Source organism: Artibeus jamaicensis, unplaced genomic scaffold (genome assembly GCF_021234435.1).
Source record: "Artibeus jamaicensis isolate MK-2021 breed Jamaican fruit bat unplaced genomic scaffold, CSHL_Jam_final contig_311, whole genome shotgun sequence".
Taxonomy (NCBI): Eukaryota; Metazoa; Chordata; class Mammalia; order Chiroptera; family Phyllostomidae; genus Artibeus; species Artibeus jamaicensis.
The window spans coordinates 4,817,293-4,841,653 of NW_026521717.1; the positions used below are offsets into that span (position 1 = coordinate 4,817,293).

General features: G+C 35.4%; 1 protein-coding gene across 4 annotated transcripts in view; it reads right to left on the minus strand.

Moving 5' to 3' along the window:
- The window catches only part of MDFIC (MyoD family inhibitor domain containing), a 108,406-nt gene that overhangs the window by 48,712 nt on the left and 35,333 nt on the right, over positions 1-24,361 (minus strand). For all 4 annotated transcript variants that reach the window (XM_037150050.2, XM_037150048.2, XM_037150049.2 and 1 more), the window contains one exon: positions 2,823-3,098. In XM_037150050.2, coding sequence (XP_037005945.2) covers positions 2,823-3,098 — 276 coding nt within the window. The remainder of the gene's footprint in view (positions 1-2,822; positions 3,099-24,361) is intronic.

Consider the following 24,361-nt stretch of genomic DNA (forward strand, 5'->3'; position numbering starts at 1 on the left):
GTATTTTTAATCATCTTCATTTGTGCTTCATACTTCTCACAGCCCCAAAACCCAATCTGCAACAGATTTTGTGATAATACCAGGATTATAAGGGACTTCCCTCATCCATATCTTTGTGGTGGGCTATCAGTATGTTAGAAGAGGAAACAAAGGAAAAGAGAGAGGGAGGAGAACAGGAATTACAGATCTATATTTAATTTATATACTATTGATTTTCCTCTTCCTTCCTACGTTGCTTAGGAAGCTGCATTCTTACATTGGAAATAAATCCATACATGATATTGAAAGTAAGCAAATAGTAACAAATTTTATAAAAATTTCATAAGCAATTTTAAATTGGATCAATATGTGTTACTATTTTTTATAATAAGCAAATATCAAATGAAAAATAAGAGGGTAGGGATATACTAAGTAAATTTAAATGTAAAAAACAAGTGGATTTCAATTGAATTTAATTATTTCACCGAATCACCTGAAAATGAAGATCGTCTAAAGAAAATTGCATTGCCTTCCCAACTCCTTGGAGAGCCAGTTTAGTTAACAGCCTACCCATGCTTCAGAGATGACCACATAGCTAACATGTCAAACTAATTTTAAAGTGTCAATCATGTCCCTTTCAATCTAATTAGTTTGGAAAGTAGTGTCACTGACCTGGAACTATGCAGACCATTTATTATCATATCATTCGATCAACCTAACACTTTACCTCGGTTGAATTTGAGCACCTATACCCAAAATGTAATATTCTTTCTCCTACTTATTACTGGTAACTTTCTATACAATTTTCTATGTAAATTTTCTATTTACAACTCAAATTATCTCTATGAATAAGCATGGCCAACTTCACAGAAGCACCCACAGAATCTCCTTTATTTAAAACTTCATGGCAATTAAAATAGAAAGGCAAAGGAAATAAGAAATATATAGTCCTGGCTGGTGTGGCTCAGTGGATTGAGTGCTGGCCTGAGAACCAAAGGGTGACCAGTTTAATGACCTGTCAAGGCACATTCCTGTGTTAGAGGTCAGGTCCGCAGTAGGGGGAACATAAGAGGCAACCACACAGTGATATTTCTTTCCCCTCTTTGCCCTACTTTCCCATCAATAAATAAATAAATAAATAAATAAATAAATAAATAAATAAATAAATAAATAAAATCTTTAAAAAGATATATATCTTATCATATATATTATCATACATATATATATGTGATGGAATATTTGAGTGTTTTGATGCTTAAGAACTGTTAAAGTGGAGAGAGGAAGAACAGAAGAACATGGATATGCTAGGAGAAATTTGGAATCCTAAATATGAGGAAGACTATTCCTTTTTTTATGTAATACTGAAAACCATTTGTATAAAAAATAAAGAAGTCTGTTATAAATACATGTCATGACATGGACTTGTGTTAAAATTTAAAAAAAAAACTTTCTCAGGTTCATAGTACTTAACCTGACTTTAACCTGGCCAAGAGCAGGATAAGACAGAGTTGAAGAGGTAATAATTAGTTCCTGAGAGGAGCTAACAACCAGACCACAGTGAGCTTGGAATGGGGCAGGGTAGCTGAAAGATGCTGGTCAGTTAAGCAACACAGATTACTTGTCCCACTCCTTGGCAAGAAGATAAAAATTACCAAATCTTTTCCTGATTTTGTTTTGCGTATTTAAGAACTGATTTGCAAGCAAGTAATCTTATCTCTAAACCACATAATAGCATATTAAACCGGAAACAAAAAAAATACTCTCGTACATTCATGTGGCACCACAATGTTACACTCATATTTCTAAATGTGGTTTTTAAAAAGAAGTAGTTATATGTTGGGAACTACCCTGCCTGGTTTCAGAGGCTGTAATCCCAGCCATAGCTAAAGCTAAGTGAGCGACCTTTGGACCATAAGCCACTAAGGAGACAAAGCTTATCTCCATGGCAGGAGCACTGCTTCTGCTCCTTTTACTTCATCCATAATTGCCCCCCCCATAATCTTACCCGTTAGCCAATGACAGGTAAGATTCCCCAAGGGGAGAATGACCTAAGACAGGCATGATAGCTAAGACAGGGGGCTACAGCAAAAGGGGGTGATGGACCCTCCCCCCTTGCTTTGACATAGCCCAAGTCCTCATTCTGTCTGCGAGAAGTCTCCTAATCTCTTGGCTGCCTTACTTCCCCTGCCTGACTTAAGCCTGAAACAATGCTGGTGGTCGATGCAGCCTTGTGCTAGAAAGGGTGGGTTCCCTAGGGTGATCAGGGCTAACAAAGAATGTGTAAAGTCCTGTGAAACCTGCTTTGTTTAGAATATTCTCAATTAAATGGTAAGGATCCAAGCAGGAAGTGAGCTTGTTCCTTCGAGTTTTATGGCTCTTTAGCTAATTGGACCCTGACTCAAAATAGACTCTCAGAGTTCTTTGTATGTTATCTATTGTTTGAACCTTACTGCCTGATAATGATTAATGAGCTTTACCTGTATTCCAATGCTAAACAAACCCGATAAAAGCTCACAGAGGAAAAGGCTCTTGGCCCTTCTCCTTTGAGATTGGCCACCTTTCCTCCCCAAGCAGAGCATGTCTTGGTTGACTTATTCTCATCTGTGGCAGCCCACAGTTATATATAAACTAATGACTACTCACTCAAGAAGACAATAATCTAAAAGCAGCATATCAGCTGCCAATGCTTCCTTCCACAGCCTGTGCTCTTCTTTAGGGATTTAAGCTGCATTTTACAGATAAGTAATATTCTTCATTTGTTTACTCAATCAAATAATTATGAAATATTAGTGAATAGGATTTTACACATGGTCAAATAAAATATGTATGTATCTCAAACTTACCTTCAGGTGAAGAGCCTGGCTTTTGGGAAAAGACAGCATTTACTTTACTCTTCTTATTGATATCACTATTTACAGACAAGCTGGACTGAATTTTCCTATGCATTTTTTGAGAAACGGGAGCTGAAAGTCTTTGACTCTCTGCAGATATAGTTTTGGCCCCATGGTGAATTCCATTTCCATTGCTCAGACTTTTGTGGCAGTTCTTTATCTTGTCTATTTCCTCCTCACTTGGTTCTGGTGCTGAAGTTAGAAGCTGAGGCAAGCGCTGAGGTTGGGCTAAGTTAAAAAGCAGAAAAAGTTTATTAGGTTAAAAAAATTAATTAATACTTTAAAATAAAATACATTCCATAATAGACTTTTCTTGAATTTTACTCATAATACTAAAAATGAAAGGGGGAAAAATTAAAACACTAATAAGTATGTATATAGTAATAATAAGCAAAATATATAACAAATAATAATAAGTAAATATAGGAAAAGCATCCTTACCAAAAGGGAAAATGAGAAAGGGGGTCATCAAAGGCAACATTACACAGAACTTTTTAAAAAAGAAGAAAAATATGTTTTGTTTTTTAACAAAATTGAAATTAGAAATCTGAAAAAGTAATTCAACACTCATTCAACAGCAAAAGTAGATGGTTTTCTATGTACCAGGTCCTCTTATGGGTGCCAGAGACACAAAAGTATTATCTTCCTATCCCAGATAATGGTAAACTACTAAATTATCTTTTGAAATAAAAGAAAAAGAACAACGGATTCAGGTATCAAAGCTAGACAATATAGAGAAATATTGTGGGGTTCAGTGTTTGATGTTCAACTCCTAGCAGACCCGTGGGCCAAAAGCACATCAGTGAGGTTTACTTTAAAGAAGCTCGGCTGAATATAGAGGCATGATCTTTAGCTGTGTAACTCTTGAGAGTCTCTGTGCTGCTAATAGATTTATTTTCTATTTAAATTAGCTAACATGGTTTCTGATTTTGCAGCTAAGGAGCTCTAATCTCTCCAGAAATGGTTACTTTTTTTATACTGGTTAAATAATGGGCTTATTAAAATCAACATTTATCTTGATTGTATAGCTCCCAAGTAATGCTATCAATCAAAGCATTTCAGTTAAAAACAGCAATAACAAAAACCATTATTGTCAAATTTTACTCTTTTATAATTTCCTAGAATTTCAGAATCTAAAACTGCTATATAATTAGTCTTCTTTTCAATTTATAATTATGAACATTTATACATTGTAAATTAAGTCGAAATACTAAGAACTCTTCAACTTAGAGAGCCTATTGTATGCAAAACCAAATAATGTCTAAAAGATTGATTTTATGTGATCTGGGAACTAGCTAAGGCTCAGCATATATTTTTTACAAAGAAGGTAGTTTGTGTTTAAGAATGTCTTTAGCACATACTGTTTATGTCTATTTTTGTTCCATATCCTATATGTCTTTTGAAGATAAACATCTTAATATATCAAAATATTCTACTCATAAATGTACAGATTTCAAGGAAAAGAAAGACAAACTGATTTTTTTTTACAAAAGCATGATCTCATACCCTTAATACCTAAATTATAAAACTAATACATGAATATCTCATAGTTTTTAAGTTATCCAACAATAAACGAAGGAGAAAAATTGTCAAACATTAAATATTTGTGAATAACACCAAGTAATGGTTGTAAAATGTATCAAAATATTTTAGTTTTCTCACAATTTCTATTGAAAAGATAAAAAAAGAAGATAGGATTACTTCTCTGTTTAAAAGATATAAATGTCCTTCATATAACTAAAATTGGCAATCAAGGCAACTTGGACAGATCTATTTCTTATGGGTGAGTAATCTTTTGATCGAGAGATTAATATGCTCTCCTGTAATTTCTTGTATCAATGAGAATGACATCCTAATGACTGCTATTAAACATAAAGCTAGTTATACATATTTATTTAAAGGAATGCCAAAGAAGACAGTTAAACCTAATTTGGTGCTCTTTTCAGACCACTTTCCAGTAATTTCACCAATAAATGGAACATACTGGGCCACTTTTTTTTTTCTGAAAAGAATAATTCAAGCAATCTGAGAGCTTGGTTAAGCTGAAATGTCATTGACCAATGCTGGGGAGATTTCTTATCAAAAATGTCTTGTCATATTCCATAATCCAAGATAAATTTAAAATCACTAGGTAATGGTTAAACATTCTCAATACATAAAAATAAAGGTTGTAAAAGACAACTATGTCTTGCCACCAAATTCTAAAACTGACAGATCTGACCTTTTTCTACTATCAAAATTGACTATAGGCAAATTACTGGGTATGGCTGGAGTGATATTCAAACAAATCTGTAATAATGTATCTATATCTCAGTCTTCAAAATGACATCTATTTCTGTTGGCAGATAAATTACAGTACCTTAATTTTTGTTTCACTGTCACCTAATTATTTTTACAATCAGGTAAAAATAATGGTTTTATGGTCAGATAACCAAGTACTATCTCTCCATTCTATTTTTTTCTTTTTTTTTTTAACATTAAAACATTCCTAGTTATATGATTCTGTCAAATGCATCATCCAGTACATATGTCAAAACAAAACTGGATAGACCCTAGATATATTGGTTATCTCAAGAAACATTTATTTTAGTTTCATTGATAATTATTCATGGGTGACACCTATTCTTACAGTAAAATAATAATTGCCCTGGCTTGGCTGGGTGGGTCAGACTCATACATCAAAAGGTTGTGGGTCCCATCCCTGGTAATGGCACATACCTAGGTTTCAGATTCGATCCCCAGTAAGGGTGCATTCAGAAGGCAATCGTTTCTCTTTCACATCAGTGTTATTTTTTTCTCTTTCTCCCTGCCTCTCTTTCTAAAATCAATAAGCATATCCTCAGGTGAGGATTTAAAATAATAATAACAACTAAAAACAAGTAAGAAGAGTAATTTTATTATTTCATAAAGAACAAAAATATCTGACTGACTAAACCATAACTACTTGACTTTAAATAGATTTTTCTTATTGTGTAAAAGTTGTTAATGGCTTAAAAAAAACATGCTAATATGGGAATGACACAATGCTTCTTAAAACACAAGTGATGCCTAGGGACCCTCACTCTCCCTTTAACGATCCACTGCTCTCATTCAGCTGTCTTTCTTTTTTCAAATCTTTACATATGTGACAGCTCTCAAAAGTAGACCATAAACCATCTGGCATTTTCAGAGGTGTAACTTGTGCAAATTCAGCTCTATTGGGAGCATACTGACTGTTATCTTCTCCCTGCGTTATAAAGGGACAATAGAATGCAAAACTTATGAGTTGTTCTGAATTATTCATTTTTTTTGCCTGTGTATTCAAGAAATTTTACAAACTCTGCATTTTGTACTACATAATCACATGTGTTAGTGACACAAAGAAACTTTTTGACACCTATTTTCCACAGAAAGCTGGCATTTTGTTTGATATATGAACATTCAGGCTTCTGTTATATCATTCTGAACAGGATGAGTACTTGTACAAAAAAACCCATTTTGAACTTATTCTATATAAGCAAAATAGCATATTCTTGATATTCAGTAACAAATGCAATACACATCAAAAATTTAAATACCAGTTATATGAACACTCAGCATATTCAAACCTGGATAGCATTGGTCACCTGCTTAACATATGTGTAAATATTTTTTTTAATCGTTGTTCATACAATGCAGCATGATTGTAATTCTAATATCCATAGTGGATAGCTACAAATGACTTAAGAAACACTGTGCTTTGTAGTTCAGTCTGGAAGAAAACCAACAGAATTAGATCTAGTGACTTTCAGTAATAACAATATATATGGGAGTAATGAGTCAACAGCATAAACTTCTTTTGATAATTTTTATATGTGTGATATTGTAGCTTAGTATTAACCATACTTGAAACTACACCTGTTGGAGAAGCAACAAAAGCAGCATTTTGATAGAGCATATAATCTATTACCATGAGCGATACATCCACAGTTGCTGGTCTCTTCACATAAATTAGATTTAATAAAACTATAAAAGTATTGTTATGCCATTCAGTTTAAATAGCTATTGTACACATACAAAAAAATCAAAATTAAATGCTTAGGATTTAAAATTATCAGTAACAAAATGATCTAAATAGAATATGGGAGCAAAGGTAAGGGCAGGAAATTACTAGAAACTGAATTACTCTTCCCAAGGAGAGTTACAAGCTTTTAGTGGGTTCCCAGTAACTCTACTACTCTATAGTCACTATGAGATAAACATGAACACATATACACACACACAATGGTAGTGATTTTATATACTTATGTAAAATGTATATATATATATTTACATATATATTTAAAACAGTTTTATTATATAAATATATATACTACGCATGTATAAATAAAAGCTTTAAATTACTTCAATATGCAAATACAATAAAATTATTTTATTTATTGTTGTAATGTAATTTATGCTAATATCTGCTAAAATATATGTGCTAATGGATGACTCTGTTTATAAGCTTGATACAAACCTTTCTCAGTGGGCAAACCCTGAGTGGCCCCTGCATCCTAATGCTTACACAGTCTGGAAACTTCTGGCATTTTCTATCTCTGTGTCATTTGTTCTACTCCAAAAGACTTCAGAAAATTTTTATTTACCTCTTGAACTTCTGGACTTTTATCATATATTGTATTTTTCATCTTCACTCTATTTACTGTATATATTAATATATTGAAGCATATTTTGGAACTGTGACTTTTTTGAACATTGACCAATTTGAGGATACCAATTAGATCTTGGGACTACATGACTGGGAATTTGCAGGATTGAGGAAATTTTCTTCTGATGATATTGCATACCTAATAGTATTTCAATAGTAATACAGTTTTCATCATTGCAAAAGAAATCCCTGGGTAGCAGGGGTTGGGGGCACTTCTTCCCAAAACAAGAGGATAAAACTTTAGAAATTATTTGGAGAAGAGATCATTTTCCTGTATTAAAAAAGAAAAAGCATTTAGAAAGTACTTAAACATATTTAATTTGAGCCTAGAGGGAGAGACTGCCAGCTGTTTCACACATCCATTCCCTTCATTGTCCTGGGCACCTGGCTAACCCATTTCCCAGTCTTCCCTGCAATTTGGTTCAGCCATGTATCCATGTTAGATCTGAAGGTAATGAGAGCAGATATTTATTTCTGCCATTTCTAATCCTAAACCTTTGGGCATGAGTGTCCCCTCTCCGTGCTTTCTTTCTTGCCCTTAGCAACAACCCAGCTTTGACCACAAATGAGGGAAATATCTTAAGAGACACTACAGAAGACAAACGGAAGGAATCCTCATGCCAGCTGGAAGGAGAGCCTCTTGCTGATGTAGAATGATCACCTCATACTATTACATAAAAAATAAACTTTTATTTAGCTATGGGATTAACACTGGGATTCTTTTAGGAAACATTAATAGCTTCTACCAGGGCCTTTTGACAAATATGTATGGTATACATACATATAAATACTTAAACTACCCAAAGCCTAAATGACCCAAAAGTCATTTGGGTACATACCATATGTACTGTGAAAAAAAAAAACTCCACAATATAGTAATAGCAGGATAAAGACTACCACCAAATTCACAGCCTGTGGTAGAGCTCAGAAAGCAGCAGCAGCTCAGCTTTACAATTCAGGAGCTGATTACTACTGAGGGAGGATGATACATTATGTAGTTTGGAAGAAAAGTACTCAGTTGTACCCTACCATTTGAAGAAAACTTTCTAACACCCTCAACTTTCTCTCCTTACCATGGCTGGGAAAAAGTCAGGTAGGTAGGTGGGCAACCATCTCACTTTGCTCTGCACAAAAAGAGGTCTTGAAGTACAGAACTTTCAGTTTTAAAACCAGAACAGTCTCAAGCAAAGTGGACAAGTTTGTCACTTTTATATCAGGAGCAATTTGTGCACAACTGTCTTCCTCAAGACACTAGCAACAACAGGTGGTATGATATGCATAGGCTTTGAACAAGACTCACTAGGGTTTGAATTCTAGGGTCAGCAATTGGTATTTACTAAAAAGTAATACATGCAAATCTTAAAAAAAAATATCAGACAGTAAATCCATGAATAACAAAGTCTTGATCGTCTCTTTTCCTAGTGTAATTTTACTCTAATGCTTGTTTTTATCCTTAAGTGAACAACAAGTTTCATCTTACTTAATGCCAGCTACTATACACAATAGTTTTCAGTTAATTTATCTAGATTATATGAGCCTACCAGTCATATAATTGAGAACAGAATATTATCAGTTTAAGTTGGCAGCTTTCATTATGGATTGCTGCCTACAAGTTTTATTTATATTTTAAAAGATCATGCTGCCCTCCCACATAATCCACAGAAAATATGGGATTTGCATTGGCCATGATATCCTTTATTCTCTGACTCAACTGACAAAGTTGGTCTCTACATATAATTATTTATAACTCTGTAAGTATATCCAATGAAAGTATATGTACCTGTATTTTACAGAAATAAGTAGCCTAAACAGTGTTTTTGTATGACAGAAAATATATTAATTTGATTAAAAAAAAGCACAAAGCAACCATCTTCCAGAAACTTATTTTACATACCAAAATTTTTATTAAAATATGGTAACTTTACAAGGAATAATAGTATCTTCATGGTCTTTTGAAGCATCACTCCCGAGTTTTTTCATTGGTAATAATGGGCATATTCAGGATAAATACATTTTCACACTTGAATAGATGAAGAAATGCTCCCTGATATAGGTCCTAGAATTTAGATCTGCCATTAGTTCTCCTCCATGTGGTAAGAGCTTTCTGGTAAAGCAAAGACACATGTCAAAAATCTAGAAATCAAGAACTCCTATCTAATACAGTAACCAGCATCAGTAGGCTGAAATGTGATACTAACTAAGAAAAGGCAAGAATGGGAACAGTGGGATTGCTCCCTCCTTGCCTAGAGAATCAGTGGATAATATGAGACACTAGTAAAGTACTTAATGAAAATGAGCTACCACCAGCCCCTGGGACACAGACAGTATGTATTCTAGACTGGCGCTTTCAGGTAACTGTAGAAAACTATTCACATATCAGTGTATTGCACTTCTTACGGCTTTCAGTAGCTGTTACAATAAAACAACAAACTCCATTCCAACTGGCCAAGGTAAAAAGAAAAGCCAGCTAAAAAAAGTAGGCAACTTTTATTACAAAAAGTTGTTTTAACCTGGAAACAACATAGCCCTAACCAGCAATAGTCAAATAAGTTTGAAATTGTGTAGATCCAAGAAGGTACTTTCCTCTGTACTGACAAATTTCAAATAGCCATCCTTACCTGAGTGCAGGCCCTGGTGAGTAGAACAAGATCTGCACTGCCTTTCTGCAGTTCACAGATATATTTAGAACCATAAGCAACAGCCCTGGCCAGTGATATAGAACCATAAAGTACAGATTAGCTGTATGTTAGCTGAATTTCAGCAGCCAAATTATTTCTTATGGTCTAAATTTAGTGCTCCAGCTAAGATGAAAGCATAGGGAGACACACATCACTTCCTCACACAAACATAAGAAAGATCACAACTAACCTCAAAACAAAAAAATAATCACCATTGCCAGAAAACAAACTGTAGGGAAGTCTGAAAACCAAGGATTTAAAGAAAAAATATTCACCTAGACTGGTAGCAGGGGTGGAGACCAGGAGCCAGAGCAGAGAAGACATGATGCAGTAGTGACAAGGCAGCAGTGCACAGGCCAGCATTCACACACAAGATAAAAAGCAGGAGGGACACCTAGGGAGCACATGATCCCAGCCCTAGGCCTGACCACTCAGCCCAAGGTTACAGACCTGGGAAAATAAAGCCTTATAACTTTTGGCTGTAAAAACCAGTGGGGGTTGGAGTGGCAGAAAAAACAGCCAGTCTCTCAGGAGAGTCCATTTAAAGGACCTTCACAGTCCAGGAACATATAAAAACCCACCCACTTGAAGATTCAGCACCAGGGCAGCAGCTAAAAGGATGCCAGGAGCATAACGGAAGTGGGGACAGTGACTGGAAAAGGAATAAGAACAGCAAGTGACACTGTTCCCTCTATGACCCCCTCCTCCACATACAGCACCACAAAGTGGCAAAGTGGGTTGTCCCATCCTGATAAACACCTAAGGATCCACCCTGTACAACATAACAGTGTACCAAGACAGGAAATAGAAGCAGCTCTACCTAATACACAACAAGAAACACAGGGAGGGTAACACATTGAAGAGACAAAGAAATATGGCCGAAATGAAAGTACAGATCAAAACTGAAGAAAAAAACTCAGCAAAGTGGAGATAGCCAACCTATAAGATACAGAGTTTAAAACACTGGTGATAAGGATGCTCAAAGAACTCACTGAGTTCAGCAAATGCATAAGGGGAGAAATTAAGTATATACTGAGTGAAATAAAGAAAAATCTATAGGGAATCAACAGTGAAGGAAAGAAAGCTGGGGTTCAAATCAACAATTTGGAAGATAAGGTAGAAAAAGTCGACCAGTACAGAAAGAAGAAACAAGAATTAAAAAAAAAAAAAAAAAAAAAAAAAAAAAACAAGAAAAGAATAAGATTCTGGGACATCTCCAAATGTGCCAACATCCAAATCACAGGGATGACAGAAGGAAAACAGAAAGAACAAGAAATTAAAAACTTATTTAAAAAAATGAAAGAAATCTCCCCTAATTGGGTGAAGGAAATAAACATAGAAATCCAGGTCACTCAGAGAATACTAAATAAGCTGGACCCAAAGAGGGCCACACCAAAACACATCATAATTAAATTCCTTGAGATTGAAGATAAGGAGACAATCTCAAAAGCAGCAAGAGAAAAAGAAGATAGTTACCTACAAAGGAGTTCAAATCCATCAGCTGATTTCTCAAAAGAAAATTTGCAGGCAAGAAAGGACTGGAAAGAAATATTCCAAGTCATGAAAAGCAAGGACCTACAACCTAGACTACTTTATCCAGGAAACGTTTCATTTAGAATGCAAGGGCAGATAAAGTGCTACCCAGATAAGGTCAAGTTAAAGGAACTCATTATCACCACCCCCTTTATTATTTGAAATGTTAAAGGGACTTATCTAAGAAGAAGAAGATCAAAAACTATGACAATAAAATGACAACAAACTCACAACTATTAAAAATTGAACCTAAAAAACAAAAACCAAGCCAACAAACGACTAGAACAAGAATAGAATTACAGAAATGGAAATCACATGTAGAGTTACCAGTGGCGAGGGGGAAAGGGGAAAAGGGGGAAAAGGTACAGGGATTAAGAAGAATAATTGGCAGGTACAAAATAGACAGGGCAGATATTAAGAACAGTATAGGAAATGGAGAAGCCAAAGAATTTATATACACGATCCATGGACATGAACTAAGGGAAGTGGGAGGGTGTTAGAGGGAGTAGAGGTATTGGGCAGAGGGAGTCAAAGGGGAAAAAATAATTGGGACAACTGTAACAGCATAATCAATAAAATATACTTAAAAATAAAAACATAAATTTAGTGTGCTGATTAGGTAAATGTGAAGTGCTGAAAAATGAAATAGGGTTTATTATGGAGGAGCAAGGCCTGTGGCAGCCTAAAACTCCAGGCTCTCTGAAGTGTTTCCCCCACCCACTGCCCATCAGTAGTTCATATAACTCATTCACAAGGGATACACAGCTTCAGAAGGAGCAGCCACTGCTGGTATTACAAATATTAATTGGCCTTTTAATTACACAATATGTGTGAAATAGTTGTGGGGGTTTGGAGGATGAACATATCTGCCAGAGGTTCTAAAAATCATCTAGGTTAAACAGAAGTCATCATCAGGGAAGTAAGGGAAAAGGTGATTGTGTTTGTTTCCCTTGTTTACTTTCTGGGTTAGCAATATGTACTATTAAGATGTATTTAAATGATTGAAATTATGAGCTGCAGAACGGTTATTATTGTTTCCTTCTACTGTTTCTTCACTGATTTTTCTAAATGACCACTCTTCTAGGTGCTGGAGCAGCTATTCAAAAGTGCTGAGCAGTTGGATCTAGCACTTACATGTTCACTGAACCATATAATTTCACTCATATAAAACTAAAACTCATTGACAGAGACAACAGCTTGGTGTTACCATAGGGAGGGGGGATAAGGGATAATAAAGGGTCAAGGGGACCAAATATATGGTGACAGAAGATTATTTGACTTTGGGATGTGGCATGCAATACAGTATACAGATCATGTATCAAACAAGTATACATTTAAAACCTATATAATCTTATTAACCAATGTCACCCTGATGAATTTAATAAAATTAAAAAATGCTGATTGAGTGAATATACAAATAAATGGATCCCATATTTCTTGCTACAGGCATCCAGTCCTGTGGAGAGAGAAGGTAGACCTTTAAAAAGTGTCTGTTCTGTGGGAAGAGATGAAAGGAACTTTGGGGTCACCATGTAACCAACCAATGTTGAACAGTAGCTCCTAGAAGGTTTCTAAGAAAGGGATTTTAATTTTTAAAGAGATGGTTGGAAAGAATGCCCTCTTGTCCAAGGCTGTCATCATCTCTAGATGTGATATCTGGAACTTTATCCTATAACTATGGGGGGCATAATCAGAATGTTTACATACTGAGGATGACACTGAGGGTATAGAACCTGCAAAATTAATAATAATAGAGCTACTCTATCTTTGGATTAGTTATGTAAGATAAGTATCTGTAAGCTCTGTGAGGGCAAGGTGTTTATAGATTGTGTTCAGTGTAATAACCCTTATGCCTGGAACAGTGGCTGGCATTATAGAATATTCTCAACAAATATAATAACCAAATAGTGTTATTTCCCCCTAATAACTCACATATTGTAGGTTTTCCATTATTTTTAGGCTGTAATCTCTTGTTCACATATAAAAAAAAAATTCATGTGTATGAATCTATCTCCATAGGCGTAGAAAACTTTATTGCACCATTTTCCTTGATATTGTTATTTTTGTCAGATAAGGAGCTTATTCAAAAGCTCCTTATGGTGTAAACCCTTCGGGATGTCCTATCAAGGTTGAACATGATAATTAAGAATATCCCTGTCTTAGAGTCAATTCTTAGAACTTTGCTTAGAGTGCTAAAGTTTCAAATTACGTCAGAGAAACTTATCTGTAATGAAAATTGTTACTAGGACTAAAGCACAAAGGTTTCTTTGTGTCAGGCCACATATTAAAGGAATTTATTGAAGAGTGAAAATCTATTAACAGATACTCACCAATGAACTCTGAGGGTTGTGAGCTATACCTTAAGGCTCCAGGGGATTCATAATAACAAAATTTACCTTCTGATTCACTTTGAATAAGCTCCTGGAAATAAATTTACTTTTGAAATGTTCAGGTAGCAATTCATAGTTTCCTCTGCCTAATTCTGTATCTTCTAACTGAGATTTCATCTGCTTTAACCTCAGGGAGATCCAGTTTTACTTAAACATTAAGTCAGATGAACTTTTATTATAGGGACAAGGAAAGAGTTTTTTATACACACACACACACAACACACACACACACAAAATTTGGTATTGACTTTTTTTCTGCTGTTTTCAAAAAGGTCACTTAACTAATATTTTTTATGAATTTCCCTATACATACTATGCTATCTGTAACTTAATCTTTAATTCTCTTATTATAACAAAGAGAATTTTTTTAATCATTTCTAGAGTTCTACCATCGTCATATTATGCTTTTACAGCAATTTGCTAGACTCATGAAGGTGATGGATGAACTTTATAATGGTATTGAATACCAAACAGTTCCTTGATTTATTCAGGAAAGTTGTTATATACTGGGATCAAGTGACAGCTTAAAAGCTTGTATAATTCATCATCATCAGTTAATTTTCACTGGGTATCCACTGGGTGCTGAACATTTTACAAGGCCCATTGTCAGCAGTTATGTACCTGATAAGGTTGATGGGACTCTAAGACAGAATCTTGTCCTTAGAGCACTTTCTATATAACAAAGACAAGTCAGCAAATCCCCAGTGTTGTCCAGCTCTCTGTACAAAATGTAGGTAACTAAAAGTACTTTATTTTTTAAAGGGTTACTGTCAGTAAATTGAGGTCCTGCTCTCATTATTATTTATACTGCTACCAAAATAAAGGGGGCGATGTTGGATGGACCAAGAACAGGTGTCTACAATGGGTCAATTCTTGGCTGACCAGCACACATTTGTGTATATGTGTATTTGCACAGATATGTTTTGTCCCCATACATATCATTTCAAAATCTTCCTACTTAACAAGATCCAGCTATACTTTGAACAAATATATATGTACTTTGCCTCTCCATAATGAGAGGCGAATCAAAGTCCTATCCAGATGATGCATCTAGAACAAATGTCATGCAGTCATTGTTCCATAAACTCTGGGTGATGTTTATTTTTCCCCTGAAATTATTCAAAAATCTACCTTGATCAAGTTTGGATTTAGCTCTTTATGATCCTGCAATTTATGCCTTAAAATATATATGATTGTATAATGGCAAAGGAAGTATAAGGTAGTTGTCTATAACTTCTCAAGTACTGTACTTATCTAAGTAATATTCTTTGGTATGGATAGTACAAAAGATTATATGACCATAGAATATCATAAGCATTTCTTCATTGAGTTTCTTCCTTAGCCTTGGTCTGGGTTCTGTGACCAGTGGATGTCTTAACTCCAGGATTATCTGCTAAGATTTCCCTTGTTATGTGTCCTTTATGGCCATCTCAGAGAAGGGCTTCAGGAAGATTCTGTTGCAGGGGAGTTCCTGGTTTTTTTCTTATTGGTAACAAGGATTTAGAATCAGGGATTGCCTTAGGGTGGAACAGTCATGAACCTTTATTTGTTAGGCTAGGGATTTTTCTGCAATGTAATTTCTTTAACACCTTTGTTAGCATCAATGTATATTTGTTGGACTTGGTGGTACAAAAATTTATTTTCTGGTAACTGGAACCAAAAGTTTAATCACATAATGATCTTTGACTCTGGTCCATTGCCTTGCCATTTCTGTCCTTGAGTTCTGAGCTCCCTGTGCCTCCTTCAGTCTCAACTTAATGTCTTTCTGTCACTGGCTTTACTCCTGTGGGTAAACAGGCTTGACCAGCAGAGGCTGCTCCTTCTGAAGCTGTGTATCCCTTGTGAATGAGTTATATGAACTACTGATGGGCAGTGGGTGGGGGAAACACTTCAGAGAGCCTGGAGTTTTAGGCTGCCACAGGCCTTGCTCCTCCATAATAAACCCTATTTCATTTTTCAGCACTTCACATTTACCTAATCAGCACACTAAATTTATGTTTTTATTTTTAAGTATATTTTATTGATTATGCTGTTACAGTTGTCCCAATTATTTTTTCCCCTTTGACTCCTTCTGCCCAATACCTCTACTCCCTCTAACACCTTCCCACCTCCCTTAGTTCATGTCCATGGATCATGTATATAAATTCTTTGGCTTCTCCATTTCCTATACTGTTCTTAATATCTGCCCTGTCTATTTTGTACCTGCCAATTATTCTTCTTAATCCCTGTACCTTTTCCCCCTTTTCCCCTTTCCCCCTCGCCACTGGTAACTCTACATGTGATTTCCATTTCTGTAATTCTATTCTTATTCTAATCGTTTGTTGGCTTGGTTTTTGTTTTTTAGGTTCAATTTTTAATAGTTATGAGTTTGTTGTCATTTTATTGTCATAGTTTTTGATCTTCGTCTTCTTAGATAAGTCCCTTTAACATTTCAAATAATAAAGGGGGTGGTGATAATGAGTTCCTTTAACTTGGCCTTATCTGGGTAGCACTTTATCTGCCCTTGCATTCTAAATGATACGTTTCCTGGATAAAGTAGTCTAGGTTGTAGGTCCTTGCTTTTCATGACTTGGAATATTTCTTTCCAGTCCTTTCTTGCCTGCAAATTTTCTTTTGAGAAATCAGCTGATGGATTTGAACTCCTTTGTAGGTAACTATCTTCTTTTTCTCTTGCTGCTTTTGAGATTGTCTCCTTATCTTTAATCTTGGGTTACTTAACTATGATGTGCCTTGATGTGTTTCTTCTCGGATTCAACTTCCTTGGGACTCTCTGAGTGTCCTGGACTAGCATGTCTAGTTCTTTCACCAGACTGGGGAAGATTTCTTTCATTTTTTTTTTCAAATAAGTTTTCAATGTCTTGCTCTTCCTCTTCTCCTCTGGCACCCCTGTGATTCGAATGTTGGAACATCCCAGGGAGTCCTCAGGCTCGCCACATTTTTTTGAATTCTTGTTTCTTCATTCTATTCTGATTGAATGTTTACTTCTTCCTCTATTCCAAATTGTTGATCTGAGCTCCAGTTTCCTTCCCTTCACTGCTTGTTCCCTTTATATTTCCTTTATTTCACTTTGTATAGCCTTCTTTTCTTCCTTCATTTTGCAACTGAGTTCAATCATTTCTGCAATTGTTGATTACCAGTGTTTTGAACTTTGCATCTGATAGGAGTCTATCTTCTTGTTGCTTAGTTTCTTTCCTAGAGTTTTGTTTGTTCTTTCATTTGGGCCCTATTTCTTTGTCTTGCCACACTGGTTACATTGTAATGGTAGGGGACTTACATATTCACCAGGGCAGGGCAACCCTCTTTGCTGCATTGTGACACTGTGAAGGGGGTGGGGTCAGAGAGGGAACTGTGATGCTTGCTTGGCTCTCACCCAACTTTCCATCACTTTTCTGGCTTCCCAAAAACAGATTATTCCCTTTCAGATGCTGATTCCTAGGTGGGTGAGCAGGCTTGTGTATATTCCAGGATCCCTTGAGCCTCTCCAAAAAACTCTCCCCTGATACTGGGAGTTTCTCCCACCACTCTGATCTGCACAGGTTTTTACAGCCAGAGGTTTTGAGGACATAGTTTCCCGTGCTGGAGCCCTGGGTCACACAGTTAGCTCTCCAGTTGTTCCTCCCGGCTTATCCTCACACAAATGTGGCCCTGCCTGGTCCACCAACCACCACCTCGCCTGCCCTAGTCTACCAGCTGTCTTGGTAGTCAGGCTTCCAAACAGTTTGATTTTCTGGCAGTTCTGATGGTTTTCTGTTTTTAAATTGGTTCTTATCCTTCTTTTGGTTGTGTAAGGAAGTGAAGCCTATCAACCCACACCTCCATCTTGGCCAGTATCCCTATTTGTAATTCAACTGAACTGGTAAAATGATAATGTCAAATTTATTCATCACTATAGATCTCACACCAGCTTAATGAACATTTAGAAGATTATTACTGTTTCCAACAATACAAAGAGCCATAAATAATAACCAAAATGATTATAAAAATCTTTAAAAAGCTATAAGATATCTTAGCACTTGAAAAAGAGGGGGCAGAAATGTTCATTATACATGTTTTATATGTGTTGCTCATTTTTTAAATTATTTTGTATTTATTGACTTTTAGAAAGAGAAGAATATGGGAGAGGAAAAGAAAGAGAGAAGATGATTTCTTTCTCCACTTATTTATATATTCACTGATTGATTCTTATATGTACCTTTACCAGGGATTGAACCTGCAATCTTGGTGTATCAGGGCAATGCTCTAAACCACTGAGCTACTTGGCCAGGCTGTTAGTCATTCTTTTACCAAATATTTTTTAAACATCTACTATGTATCAGACGCAGTGCTAAGACTAAACAGAGGTGGATAAAAAGATATTAAACATGTAACTAAACAAGTAATAAAAAGGCTATACAATATAAAATTATAATGATGCTATAAAAGAAAATATTACTATCAATCAGAAAGAATAACATGGGAAACTATTTTGGTTTAGATAGCTAGGAAGAGCATTTCAACAGAGATCTGAGGGGAAAGAATCTTCAAAGAGAATGAGTAATAGGGTTATAGGTTAGACTAATAACACCGGCGAAGCCCTGAAGCAGAACAGGTCAACAAATTTATTGAACTGTTGGAAAGCCAGTGTAGCTAAAGAATATTTATATGGCCATATATTTATTGCCCAATTAAAATTATAAAAATTTACCCTGGCTGTTGTAGCTCAGGGGATTGAGTGCGGGCCTGTGAACCAGACAATTGTGGTTCAATTCCCAGTCAGGGCACATACCTGGGTTGCAGGCCAGTTCCCTGCAGGCCAATTCCCAGCAGGGGACACACTAGAGGCAACCATACATTGATGTTTCTCTCCCTCTCTCCTTCCCTTCCCCTCTAAAGATACATAAATAAAATCTTTAAAATATAAATAAATAAATAAACAAACAAACAAACAAATAAATAAATAAATAAAATTATTAAAACGCACAAGTATATTAGAAAAATCATAGAATGTGCTTCTATAAAACTTTCCTGGCAATTTTCTTCCAGATATTGTGCTTCTTTACTACATGTCATTACTATAATAAATTATTTACTTGCAAGACCACTCTCTATATATCTGACCAGAAGTTGGCTTAAATATTTATTCTCAATCAAGACACTTCCATTAAGAAAGTTCTTAGGAAGTTACATAAAGGTAACTTCATATAAACATAACTTCTTATAAATGTAAAATACAACCACAATTTGAACAATCAAGACACTTATAGAAATCTTATCCTTTAATTACTTTCCAAGAAAAAAAAACACATCAATTTCTCTTCAACGTATACCAATCTGTTTATATGGAATTGGGTGAAAATTGTTCTGAGATTAGAGAAAATAGCATGAATTATTTTATGTTCTTTAATAGTAAAATAAATGGTTGTGAGGAAATCTGGCTACTATCCTTAAGAATCTGCTCAGATTTTAGAAATGAGACAGACTATCATTCTGTATTTATCTTTGTTTTATTCCAATTTCCTAAATCGAATTCTTTTATTAATTTAAAACTCTCTAACAGTATCTCTCAAACTTTTTCCAACTCCATAGGGTTTATTTGAACAACAAATACCCTTTAATAATACCTTGTGTGGTTTCAAAAAATATACTTCCTCTCCAGAGATTCTCTTATCTCTTGCCTTGTGCACACCCCTGAAGAATCATAATTCTAACACTGGAAACGCAGATGAGTAGAATGCTGACCAAGAGTAATTTTTATCATAAAAGCAAACTCTTAAGGGAAAACAAAATGCACAATTAGACAGTGAATTGAATAAGTCTATCTACCTGGAGCCTTAAAAATTCCTATTAATTTCTAGTAACTATTTTCTATTAATATAGCCTTTTATATACCACAGAAACCACACTGTAGTTCACAAATTTTAAGTGGTAACTATATATTTTTACTGATAATCAAAGACCACTTTAAAAAAATTACAGCCCTGCTTCTGTCAGTAACTACCTGGATATCTTTGGACAAACGGTTTACCTTTTTCCTCTTCAATTTGTCAACGTAGGAAAACACAGACTGAACATACTGATCTCTGAGGCACTTTGCCTAACTTTAATATTGCAAGTGTGTAAGACCCATGATTCATTGTCAACATTAGAAAACATTCTGAAAAGAATCAGTGTAAGTACCCAATTCATTGGGGGCTTGTAATTTAGAATCTAAGCCACTTCAATAACATCTATTGATATAACTATTAAAAGTTTATTTTTCTAGAGAAAAAAGTATTAGATGGTTGAAGGTATGACATGTTATTTGTTTTTTAAGAAGATTTTATTAATTTTTTTTAGAGAGGGGAAGAAGGGAGAAAGAGAGGGAAAGAAATATCAATGTGTGGTTGCTTCTTGAGAGCTCCCTACTGGAGACCTGGACTGCAACCCAAGCATGTGCCCTGGACTGGGAATCGAACCAGTGACCCTTTGATTCACAGGCTCTCACTCAACACTGCCAAGGCTGAAGGTATGACACTTTAACTAAAAACATTTATTGGGAACACAATTAAGCTGAGGAGTATCAGTAATGATTGAGCACTTTTCTGTCCACCTACAGACAGCAATTACTAATTTAACAAGGTTCATAGCCCCTATGCTCTTAGCCAGGTGCCAGAGCTCAGGGTAGCTTCTAGTGACAACAACAACCAGCAGGAGTAAGATTAAATCTCTTTCATTTTTTTTTCAAAATCAGAATGTAGTGAACAAAATAGAATATAAAAATAAATATTTTCTCTATTGGTTTATGATGTCTGCATCATGACCTCCAATGCTTAGAAGAAAAGGAAGATGGAACTGTTTTATGTGTCTTGTCATTCAGGCAGTCAACTTCACTGAATACCCTGTGGTCAGTATGACATTCACTCCCACGTTCTGTAATGCCAGGTGCCCAGGGTCTGTAGCTTCCCTGGTTTAAGTTTTCCAGAACATCACTCATGACTTGTGAGGGTAGAAGGGAGAGTAGCTGCTCAGATTTTGGGGCTGGAGATGAACTGGAGGTTTAATTTTCTGTACTCAAACTTCTGAACTACATTTTTCTCAAGTCTTAAATTCATCTCAGTTTCCAAATACCCTGATGCCTCCAAATTTTGAGCCTTTTGGTATAGTACCATATTGTGTCATATTAACATTTAGGTTCTGACTTCTCAGTGCTACAAAGTCAGTTATTATTTCTCCATATACTTTATATATCCCAGGAAATACTCAACATCTATAATTTGCTGGTTTTTTCCTGCTCCAAAACAATGTAATATATATGAATCTGCCATGTTAAAGAACAACATGTTTTATTTTTTCAAAACAAACAAAAAAAACTCAAGAAAATCTGGCTAAATGTTAACAATTATTAAATATGAATGGTTGGTACACTGGTGTTTGCAATATACTTTTATATATTTTAATTAATATCTAAAATATTTCATTATATTAACCAACTATATGGTAAAGTACATTTGTAAATGATACCTCAGACAAGGGTTTGATCTCCAAAATATATAAACAACTCATGTGACTCAACACCAGAAAGACAAAAAAAATCCAATAAAAAATGTGCAAAAGATCTGAACAAACACTTCTCCAAGGACACACAGAGGGCCTATGGACATATGAAAGAATGCTCAGCATTACTACCCATCAGAAAGATGCAAATTAAAACTACAATGAGATACCACTTCACACCAGTTAGAATGGCCATCATAAACAAATCAACAACCAAGTACTGGAGAGGTTGGGGGGAAAAGGGAACCCTAATGGCCACCAATAATGATTGGTCGGAATGCAGACTGGTATAGTCACTAGGTTCCACAAAGAAACTAAAAATGAAACTGTTTTTTGACCTGGCAATTCCACTGCTGGGATTATACCCTAAGAATCCTGAAATGCCAATTCAGAACAACCTATGCACCCCAGTATTCATAGAAGCATTATTTACAATAATCAACTGCTAGAAACAATCTAAGTGCCCATCAGTGAAACAGTGGATCAGAAAACTGTGGTACACTTACACAATAGAATACTATGCAGCAGAAAAAAAGAACTCCTGTCTTTCATAACAGCATGAATGGAAATGGAGAGTATTATGCTAAGTGAAATAAGCCAGGCAGCAAAAGATAAATACCATATGAGCTCACCTATAAGTGAAACCTAATCAACAAAACAAACAAATGAGCAAAATAGAGCCAGAGACATGAAAATAAAGAACAAACTGACAGTGACCAGAGGGGAGGGGGGAGGGGACTAATGGGAGAAAGAAAGGGAAGGATCAAGTAAAGGAACATGTACGAAGGACCCACGGACAAGGACAAGGGGGCAGGGGGATTAAAAGTGGAAGGTGGGTGGGTAGGGCTGGGGAGAGTAATGGGAGAAAAATGGAGACAACTGTAATTGAACAATACAATTTTTAATTGAAAATTAATTTTAAAATAAAGAGGGTTCTAGTGAGTGCAATGGCTCTTTCATTTTTTTCCACATTTTATGGGAAATTCTGGGGTTTTTTTGGTTTTTGTGTCTATGATCATATAAAACAGGCTATCATGTGAATACACCACTCTCCCCCTCAATTCCTGGGTAAGAAGGAGAGTATCCAAAGCATCATGCTCTACTTTTTTCTGCCAGGTTCTCTCTGTGGTATCCCTGGATCAGCCTAAAAATGCAATTAGGAAGTTCCATTCTTGCCAAAGTATAACTCAGAGTGATCCTTTACTTCTTCCTTTAACCCAGATGCCAGTTTTTCTTATCACTGTGTACCAGTAATATCCACCTAAAGACTTAGACTTAACACTGTCAACTACACTTTGACGTTTGACCCTTCACCATCCTCATGAGGTAGTAAGAGAAGGGAATGCCATTATTTTATTCTAAAGATGCAGACAGAGGTTAAACTCGAAAGACAAAAGTGACTTGCCGCATGCTCCATGGTTAGTAAATTTTAGGGAGGACTAGAATCCAAATTACAGCACTCCACACCTTACCTTCTCTACATATACACAGGCTTTCTCTAAGCATTAGTTTATATGCTGCACATTTATTATATCTGACCAGGAGACTTATTCCTGTCAAAAATGGAACTGGCTGACAAGTAAGTCAAGCTTTTGGCCATTATTTCATTTTCGGTTCCCCCCAGCCAAATGTGGTGTTTTTTTTTTTTTTTCATTATTTAGAATAAGGGAGTTGAGCTCATTGGCTTGGCACATGTATACCTTCCCTTATGTAAAAAAAAAAAAAAAAATACCATGCTATGTTTACACTGAGGTCAATGAGACCTCCAGTTTTTCCAAAGTCTTCATACATAATCACTAACAGTATATGAGATTTCAGTATTTTTCAATGCATGCTGGAACAGACTGCATCAGGCCCAACTGAATGGAAATAACTCTCTCAGTTAAAACAGCCCTTATGAAGATTTACAAAAATTATCTGAAAAGTGATAATTCTCCAAGAAACTGAGTTTTAATATTTTTGCTAAAAAATATCATAGAGATTCTCTTGAACACAGGCCATCCACAATTATTTCCACATTTATATTAATATTCAGAGGAGTGAAAACAACACCATACCAGCAGTTAAAAGGAAAAAAAGATTTTTAAAAATCCCAAAATGTTTAAGGTCATACTTACACCCCAAGAAATGCTATTCTAGGACTACAAACTACACAAAAACTACCCATTTTTTTCAATTCATTGGAATTTAGAGTTTCATACACTAAAATATGTCATTATTACTGACCAAGCTATAATTGCACCTAGTCACTCTCCCAGAGCTGTAGATTCTATGAGCTGTAGATTCTCTCACTCTATGAGCATAGTTATCCTATTTTGTTTAAGTCCAAGAAGTGGTTTGTTTGTTTTTTAGGGAAAAAAAAATAATGCAAAAAATGAGCACTCCCACACATTTGTGCTTTTTGCACACTAAATATGCACCCTTTGAGTTGTTTCATTTATATATTTTTACTTTAACACCATGAATGTCATCAGAAAAACAAATTAAATTGAAGACTTCTTCCCAGTGAGTGTTATAACAAACCCCTCATTTATTTTAGGCTTACTGGGACAAGGAACTGATCATGTATCCAATGTTTACCAAAATAAAGAAACCCAAGAAAGATGCTGAACAAGGAGTGATGATTCCTTGACTAAGTAATGTACTCCCTTTCTCAGGAAGATAACTTTTGAACATATTTAAGATAACGATAAACTACACCAATTTCAGAAG